Source organism: Chaetodon auriga, chromosome 5 (genome assembly GCF_051107435.1).
Source record: "Chaetodon auriga isolate fChaAug3 chromosome 5, fChaAug3.hap1, whole genome shotgun sequence".
NCBI lineage: Eukaryota > Metazoa > Chordata > Actinopteri > Chaetodontiformes > Chaetodontidae > Chaetodon > Chaetodon auriga.
The window spans coordinates 3,536,082-3,545,565 of NC_135078.1; the positions used below are offsets into that span (position 1 = coordinate 3,536,082).

Sequence of the window (9,484 nt, forward strand, 5' to 3'; positions counted from 1 at the left end):
CAAAGCAGGTCTGCAGTCCTTGGATCATGGTGGGCTTGTGGTTTTTTTTGGGGGGGGGGGGGGGGGGTTATGTACTACGATGAAAACACACTGAACAAGTGATACGAGTGAAGCAACTGGCTCCCTTACATTTTCTATGAGAGCTGCAGAAGCCCTCAAAAAGAGCATGATGGGACAGCCAGCAGCACGAGACAGTCAGGTAGTGCAGAGAGCAGAGTTCTAATAAATGAAGTGATCTGTAAGGAGTGTAAAATAGTGGTGTGGAAACCAATCACATTTGACATCTGCCATAGTCCAGTCACATGTGGCTCTGGCACTGATCTGTGTCACTTAAGTGAATGGATTAAAAACAGTGGAAGCAATAGTAACCTGGATTAACTCCATGGATCCTTTAACTTACGGTCAAGTGTGGAAGGTGTTGGTTTCTGGGGCCCTCACAAAGATCTGTGTGTTTCTACACGATGATGATGATGATGATGATTTGACATGGTATTGTGTTCACTTTGACTTAAATATATCTTGACCCAAATCAATTGATATCAACAATCTAGACTTTAGGAAATCCTTAGAGGCATTTTCAACCAAGCAGCCTCTTTGTCATGCTGCTGCCTCTGCAGAATTTGGAGAGGTGATGAGGAGCAGGCAACATATCACTTCATTTTGTTGTTTCAAGATTTCTCTGGAGCTGTTTCATCACTGTCCATGATTCATCTTCATTTTTAAGGTGACTGTCTTAATCTGGTTCTCTCCATCTTCACCCACTGTGCAATGAGGTCTGCCTCTGTCTTCCTGGCATTGATTACTGACACTGGATCAGCATCATTAGATCCTCTGCATTAAAAAAAACAAAAAATCTGATTAGATTTTGCTTTGTGAGTTATAAAAAAAAAGTCATGGATGTCTCTCCAGAAGCCAACAACTTGCTGTACCTCAGATCCAGATGATGGGCTCCTCCAGAAATGTTGATAGCGACTAGTGATGAGCTCAAGGACTTGCGCACCTAAACATCAGAAAGCTGATTGACTCAAACTGAAAACAGTGACTTGGTTCACTGAAGTGTACTTGCTTGGTTTCATCTCTTACCCCTCCGTTTGCCCATGGGTCCAGATCTCCATTGGAAAAAATGATGTTGCTGGCGGTGGAGAGGGCTGAAGACAAGGAGAGAGAGCTCATGAGGAACAAAAACACTGATGGAGATATTTGGACACAAAATGTCTCTAAGATGCATTCTGGACCAGGATTGGCTCCAGACCTGTTGTGATGTCTTTTCAAGTGAGCACAGGGAACTTTTACCCTTCAGTAGATAAAATGATGAAAGCTCAAATATCCAAATAAAGCAGTGTTTCTCAATTCCGGTCCTCGGGCCCCCCTGCCCTGCATGTTTTAGATGTTTCCATCCTCCACCACACCTGATTCAAATGATCGGCTCGTCATCAAGCTCTGCAGTGGCTTGATAACGAGCCACTCATTTGAATTGGAGCAGGAAATATCTAAAACATGCAGGGCAGGGGGGCCCGAGGACCGGAAATGAGAAACACTGAAATAAAGTAACAAAAAGCAACATGCATTTTTGACTGAGGGGGAATTCAATGCTGAAAATATCTGCTAGCTAAAAAGTCCATTCTTCTATATCATTGCAGTCACCACACTTGGTGGTCTTGAGCCATCGTGTCCCACATCAGCTCTCCATTCACCAGAAGGAACGTTTGAACTTTCAACATGTCTGGTGTGTCTGTTAGTATTCAGTGCTCACCGTCACCCCAGAACTGGATTTTGAGCCAGTCTGGTCGAGGAACCACAGCCCAGCGTTTGAAGCAGTAAAGTTCGCGGTCCTTCTCAGTGAAGGCCATGGGAGGAAACATGTCCGTCACATTGTTGCTCTCATAGCACAGATCGATCTCTGTGCACGCCTGCAGCCACAACAGAAGCAGGGGAAGCGTTAGTATGATAAACAGTCTTCAGTTATCAAATGTCTATGTAGATTAATCTCATTCATCCATCAAATCAAAGTGAAATTATCCCCTGCACTGAAGTTTTCTGTCCAGAAGACATGAACAGTGAAGACAGTTCTCCAGTTTGACCTGTATGGCTTTTTGACACCACGGGCAGCCGACTGTGTGTATAATGTAAAATTAACATATCCAGCACGTCTGCTTGTATCACACCGGTACTGGTCTCAACAGATACAGATGGGCTTTAAGTGCATCCATCTCTACACCAAATACAGCTGAAGTCCTTTTGATTACCAGTTCACCAAGTCTACCAAAACTGTTCATAAGGAATCAACTGACACCAACCTGGAAAATGACCATAAACTGGAATTTTGATGGAATTCTAGGCATATACTACATGCCGTGCTGTGTGTTGATGCTTGTTAGGATACCTGGTAGTCCCAGGCGAGGCTGTCGAAGCCCAGTCCACAGCCGGTGGGATCAGCACACTCCAAATACAAATTGTACATGTCAAAACAGGTCAGCAACCCAGTAGAGTTGTACACAATGCCTGCAGGGTAGGATTGAGTGACATTAGTGAGGTTTGTGGATCTGGAAGTTTCTTGTATGTCTATCAGCTGTAGTGGAGATCAAGTACTGATACTCTACTGTATGAAGTTTTTCAAGCAAAACAAAAACCTCCTTCCCATTTGGGTCGTAAAGATTCTGGATTCTTTGCCAGCAAGTACTCACAGATCTCACGGAGCTCACATACACACACCAACTTATACTTCCCAACACTTGGAACAATTGTATACATGATTGAATACTCATAGTCATAAGCAAAGAAGTGTTTCTTAACTAAGGAATGTGAAGCTGGCCACTGCCCTCTAGTGTCTGCTCACGTGAATTACATCCAATCATCAACTGAGGAGCAGATTTAGAAGAAAACGACAAACAAGTGGACAGAATGCACACAAGCGGCTTTAAATAGATTCAGCATTCAGTCCCTTTACCTGCAGTGTCCCTGAGGTTCGTGAGCAGGTCAGATCCACTCAGCATGGTTTCACAGGCCACCTGAAGAACAAGTCATGTTATACATCTCCTGTCAAAACATATCTGGAACAGATCAAATTTCACCTGACTTATGATATAACATCATTTATTATTTATTATTAATTTTTATATGATTTATTATTCATTATGTTTCTGTTTGTTGTTGTGCACACCCTGCTGAGATGTTGTCATTCATATATATTTTATTTCCATTTGCTCTGTTTTTAAGTTTGTATTTGCATCTTCATGTAAACTCTATCTCCTTGCTGAATTGACACTATCACTATGTGCATTTTACCACCTTGGATCATAACAATAACTCTGAAGACTGAGATTTACTAAAGCCTGACTTAACAGTCTAGATTTTTATTGTTGTATGACTTTTCATAATATGAATCAGTAACTGTTCACACAGACTCACAGAACACAGACATGACTATATCAATATCAATTTTAGTGAGGATCCCTTATATCTGGTTATTGTTGTGACTGTGTGCTGTTTCTCCAAAAATATCTTCCTGTACTCGCACCACTATATCTGCAATAAGCTCATCAATATTGATACTGTATATTCTGATATACATCTGGGCGATCTATGGGCTGGGCTTGAATAGTTACTTGGTTTTTAAGTGATGTAACTGCAAATGTGCAGCCCTATTGGAGGTCCACAGCTGTGGTTCAAACTGCTGCTTTTGTTTGAATATTATACAACATGGAACAGCCGAGCATAAAAAGTACAGACAGATAAGTTTCTGTTCTCTTTTCAGAACAGCTTTAGTGTGTGTGATGTTGCTCAGTCATGGATGGCATTTTAGACTACTGATCTCTCAGGCTGTGTGTACCTTGACAGGATTGGCAGGCATGTTGCCCATGAAGTGAGTGCTGTAGGGATAATCCAGCATGGCCATCAGAGTGAAGGCATTCCTCAGCAGCCCATTCAGCTGGTGGATGTCCTTAGCAGATGATGGAGGCTTACACAGGGAGAACTCGGACTGGATGCGACTATAATCTGGAATTAGCAACAGTAGTGGGTTTGCATTGCTCATTCACTGAGTTACTACATCCCCATGATAGCGTTTTATTATCTTCCTTCCAGACTTTAATAGAGCGACACCTCCAAGGTTCGGAGAAGTTTTTACCATTAAACAAAAATCACTAAAACATTAAGGTATTTTTGTGACATTGCAGCCTTAGAAACATAATATAGTTCAATATTTCTTTTCATTCATTTTTGTCATTCATGTACATAAAATTGAGGCCATCCCCTCCTTAGAACGAACACACATTTACCTTGCCGTTCGGCTAATTCTTTCAGCTGATGGAAAGCTCCTCTTACAGCATCTCTACATTCAGGAGCAACACTCTCAAAATCCTTAGAAAGAGAAACAAAGATCATTATCCAATCTGTACGTGTGTGTGTGTAAATTCACAAATGATTTATTATAATGTACTGATGAAATAAAGTGTTTCCAAAACAGCTCGAACAGCCTCAGGTTGAAATAATACTTGGAAAATAACGGTTGGCACAAGGTGGGCGGCCACAAAAAGAAGAGCATCCATGCACTTACAGCTGTGACATCTCTGAAAAACTGCCTGGAGTCTCCAAGCCCAGCAGTGGACAGTATGGGAGCGCTGGCAGCCAGAGCTCCAGCCACAATGTTTGGATACTTGAGTCTCATATAGACCGACAGCATTCCACCATAACTGTAGGAAGACATGAGGTGAGACAGCCAAACAGGAACATGACCAAAGAAGAATTACACCAGAATACTATGAATTTGTATCTTTCTTGTGCCATGTATGTCTTCAAATAAACTGGGTTAAAGTTGCAGTAGGTAACTTGTATAAAAGTAATTTTTTGTCATATCTGCTAAAACTGTCCCTATACCCAGACAGCAGTACTTGAAACATGTAATCTGTGAAAAAAAAAAAAAAAAACACGGCTCCATTGGTCCCACCTACTGCTCCTACTGCAATTTGCAAGAATCCACCGCGCCCAACACAAAACAACCAATCAGAAATAGAGGATCGTCTGAGGGAGTGTCTGACATCTGTCAATCACTACTCACACACGCTAAGAACCGCCCCCTCCCTCCACTCATGCTGCCAACTGCCGCTCAGTCAAACAGCTCTGTGAGCGGCATCAGGAGGCTAGTGAGAGCTATGGTGGAGCAACAGCCACCCGCAAAGGAGAAACTGCCCATACCGCCGCAGCAGTGCGTACGGTATGTTAACCACTGTGATGTAGCGGCTGGGCAGAGTTAGCTTGTTTCCGATGCTAAGGCTAACGTTACTGGTTGTCATGACAGCCGCGCAGATGCTGCAGGGAGGAGGGGCTTGGAGGCAGGGCATGAGTGTAGCGGAGAGGGAGGGGGAGTGACGTGGAACTTGTGTTGGTTCAAATTTTCAAGCTAAGTCTGCCTGAAACTTGTCAGTGAGTCCTTCAATACTTCATAAGAATGAAAGTAAGTACAAAAAGGCTCAGATCGATTCTGAAACTGACACTGCACCACAATTCAACCTGGATGTGTGAATAATATTACACTGACAGTTTCAGAATAGCTGCAGTTTCAAGCTTGGTTTGACAAACTTATCTGCACATTGTGAAGGATCACATGTGACCTGTTACACTATGATCTACAGATGATTAAGGCATTTTTTTTAGAAACCAGAGTTGAAATGATTAGTTGATTAAACAATTAGTTGATTGATGGAAAATTCATCAGCAACTATTGATCATGGATTAATCGTCCAGCTGCTCCAAAGTTTCTAAAATGTTTCTATGATAAACAGACTTTTCAACAAGGCTTGTAAATATGCCAACTGGAGCTCTGGAAAATGATGATAGGATCTCAGAAGCTCATCTTGGCATTATCAGCCAAATGACTGAGGAAATAATCAGCAGTGTGGTCAATGATGAAAACAACCCTTTGTTGTAGCTCTAGTAGAAACTACTTTCAGAAAACAGTTACCTGCACAACACCAGCAAAGGTGGGCTCTATTAAGCATGGTCACACTTAGTGGTCCAGGTCATGGAATGCATTCTATGTACTCTATTTCTAGCTTTACTTTATCACTTTTATTCAGTGGGATGGATTTTCCATCTTGTGTTATGCATTGTCTTTATAAAAATTGCACTTTTAACCCCCACAGCACCACAACAGGATTGCTTTTCCCAGGGCAGCTTTGGGCTGTGCCTGACACACACAATGATACTAAACCTGTGGGAGGACATTCAGGGGAGGCTGAATAAGGATTATTTCAGCTAATCCAGACCAGTGATGAATCTGTGTCCATCTGGAAATTGGGAAACTCTTAGGTGCCGACTGTCTCACAAAGTGAAATACTTTCTGTGTTCTCCCTTTTTTCTATTTCTTCCTTTTTCAGACACTCTTCAATTCTATATTCTTGTATGAAAGGTGCTATACAAGAAAGCTACTTTTATGTGTCAGTGTGTTACATGATCATCTTCATCTATTCAAAAGGTTTAAAAAAAAAAAATGAAAAAACAGAAGCATACAAAGTTATGAGGAGCTCAACAAGTCACACAAGTGTTGGTGAAGTGGATCGTACCTGCCGCCAAACACGATGACAGGACAGGCTGTAGCTGCCAGCTGCTGTTTCAGCTCAGTGATCATGACAGCGTAGTCAGCGAGGGCCTGCTCCACTGTCAGCAGGCTGATCAGAGGGATGCTGAAGGAGTCTTTGCCGAACGGTAGAGATTTGCCATAGTACCTCTGGAAGAGGGAGAGGAGGACGAAGGTGTTCAAGCTTGATAAGATATATAAAACAAAGACAGGCAGTGTCACTGGAGCTGGGACACAGTGCAGCTCCACTAAGGTCTTCATGCACCTGTACTGAGCAAATCATCCACACTCTTCCATTGTCTTCTGCGTTATGAGTTAACCAAGATCCAAACCAGTACTATGTTTCTGACTGAACGTACCTGTCTACGAGAGGACATGCAGCACAAGGATAAGTCTGGAGATAATCTATATTTTTCTTACTGTCAAAAAATCCCATGTGTCGAGTCAACGCCAACAATAAATGTATCATTGCAAAGTATTGTGTGTGTATGGAAGCCTAATGTACCTCATTCCTCTGTACCGACACAGTTTTTTTTTTTTTTTACTCAGTTCCACATACACAACATCCTGCTGCCAAAAATACTCACTGGAGCGGCGTACAGCACTGTCTATTTGTGACCTGTTTTGAAAGATTTACATATTTACAGGAACCCATGAACTTGCGATAGAGAGCCACACTGAGTGGGGAAGATACAAACTACTGACAGACACAGTAACACAACGCTGGTTCTGATCTTTTCGTGGGATTTACTGATGAGAAAAACAACATAGAATAGCACCTGCTTCATCCTTGAAGTCTATGTCTATTGGGATAACAAACAACAAGATGCTGCTGGGTGCTACCATGTGCACTAAAATTATTTATTTTGTATTAATTTATGCAAGTTTACACATTTTTGCTCTCATAAACAAGGACATGCTGCTATCTGCTGACAAATGCTATTCTTAAGTGCACTAAAACTTTGATTTTCATTCTTTTTTTTTTCTTTTTTTTTACCATTTGACATTTATTCAGTTGCTATATTTTTTGATTTACTGCAGAGTGCAGATCAACCTGAGCAAACAGTGTTAAATAAATGTTCATTTAAGTTAAGCAATCATGCCACATTTCATTCACACCCAGCTGTCAATCCAACTCTTTCTCTTCAGGTTTGTCTTTTCATGTAAGCTTTTGTCTGTTTTGTCATTATTTTATTGTATATATTTTTTACATGTTGTAAATAAGTATATGTTAAAATAACATTTAAGGCCACTATTTTAACTTCAAGAAAGGAACAGAGATTCCAACAAGCATACCAGCTGACTCGATCTTGTAATGGTGGTTGTAACCAAACTGCCTTGTAAAAAGCAGGGATGTGGGAGTGAAAATCAGCTGATTGTGTGAGTCAAACTTCAACATCCATTTCCCATTTTCCTCTGTCATATGATCTGCAAACTCTGATCCATGTTTGGTTAAAAATGCTAACTCTTTCTGCATTTGGCTGTGCTGTTTCAAGATTTGAACTAGTGTTGTCTTACATGTTCAGCAAATATGACCAAGGCTCCCTGCTGAGCAGCTAACTCGGTGATGAATCCAGAATTGAGCGCAAACTCTAGGATGCTGCCCTCATTGCCAGTGTAGAAGAAAATAGGCCCATGTCCTTTCTTCCAGTACTGATCTGAAAGGAGAGGAAAACAACAATAAGTCATTTGCTCATATTCCTTATATTTAAAATGGGAAACTGTTTTCACCTGTGATCAGATAACGCTGGTTGAATGTCTTATTCCCCAGGTTGTTAAAGTTGAAGTGGTCCAGAGTCTGACTGAAATACTTCTCTGTGAACTTGGGTTCTCCCTCGAATCCGTCAGGTTTTCTTGACTAAAAGAGAAATGTACAGCGCCTGTTATACCCAGTGATTCTGTTACCATAAAGCTCATAATAACACACCAGAGCTTTAAAGGGAGAACAGAAGACGAGTTTTATGCGACGCTGCTGTTTTAAACGGTGCTCATCGAGATTTTCACGAGAAGTTCAGGTCAAAACAAACTCTATTCAACAAACTGGATATCTATTCACGCCTTATTTAAAAGCCATTCACACGATGGGAGGATGTATTACAAGACCTGTGGTTAAAATTGAACCTTCACTCTTCGCTTCGGCTTGCATCTGATACACCATTTAACAGTATTTACACTACTAACACCTGATGTAATACTAATACCTAAACTTTCGCATTGGTTCACCCCCGTTCTCACTTCACTATACGACAAATTCTAACAAGTTATTTCTCAATGAAAAGTATTGCTTCGCTGGTCACTTGTACGCGGAATATGAGATATGGGCTCAAGATTTAAGTCATTTTTCTGTCAGGTGTGTACATTGACCAAGGTAACGCTAAAGCACATGACGTTTGAACTGAAAATTTTCCCAAGAGGAACTGAGGTTTCAGAGCAATAACAAACATTGAAAACGAAAACGTTACCTGAAAGTTACTGTATGGCAGCCCATGCAGCACCTCAACAAAAAACACGGCTACTGTTACCGTCAAAAAGGCTAATATTTTACTCATGTTTCAGGGAGACCGCTGCAAGTCCAACTTCTTAGATTGACTCTCCACCGCGCCTGCGCATATCGCACGTGTCACATGACTTATGTTATGCTCTATGCCGCGTTTAAGTGCACCTCGTAAGAAAACGTGAACTGCGCTGTGTTCATTTTCTTGAATGAACGCACTGTACGTACAATTGTATGTGTGTGTCTTTATGTGCGTCTATGAGTAGCTTAGCATAGAAGTCTTTGCCTATAAGCTCTTTTTGCTGCTGTGTTTCTATGAAAAGCACCTTGAATTGCTTGGCACAATGAGTATATGTGTGTGTTTGTGTGTACTTATGTGTATGTTTGTGTGTATTTATGTGTATGTATGCATGAAT

At 41.3% G+C, this 9,484-nt stretch overlaps 1 protein-coding gene across 1 annotated transcript; it reads right to left on the reverse strand.

The window, feature by feature from the left end:
- Nucleotides 1–59: 59 nt before the first annotated feature.
- dpp7 (dipeptidyl-peptidase 7) lies at nt 60–9,183 on the reverse strand. The gene is made up of 13 exons (XM_076730286.1): nt 9,037–9,183; nt 8,306–8,432; nt 8,093–8,232; nt 6,561–6,724; nt 4,556–4,691; nt 4,278–4,359; nt 3,830–3,996; nt 2,948–3,008; nt 2,384–2,502; nt 1,754–1,910; nt 1,084–1,148; nt 930–1,000; nt 60–831 (listed from the first exon to the last, which is right to left on the reverse strand). Exons 1-13 carry the CDS (start codon nt 9,121–9,123, stop codon nt 720–722), a joined length of 1,488 nt encoding a protein of 495 aa, XP_076586401.1. The 5' UTR covers nt 9,124–9,183; the 3' UTR covers nt 60–719.
- Between the last annotated feature and the right edge of the window lie 301 nt (nt 9,184–9,484).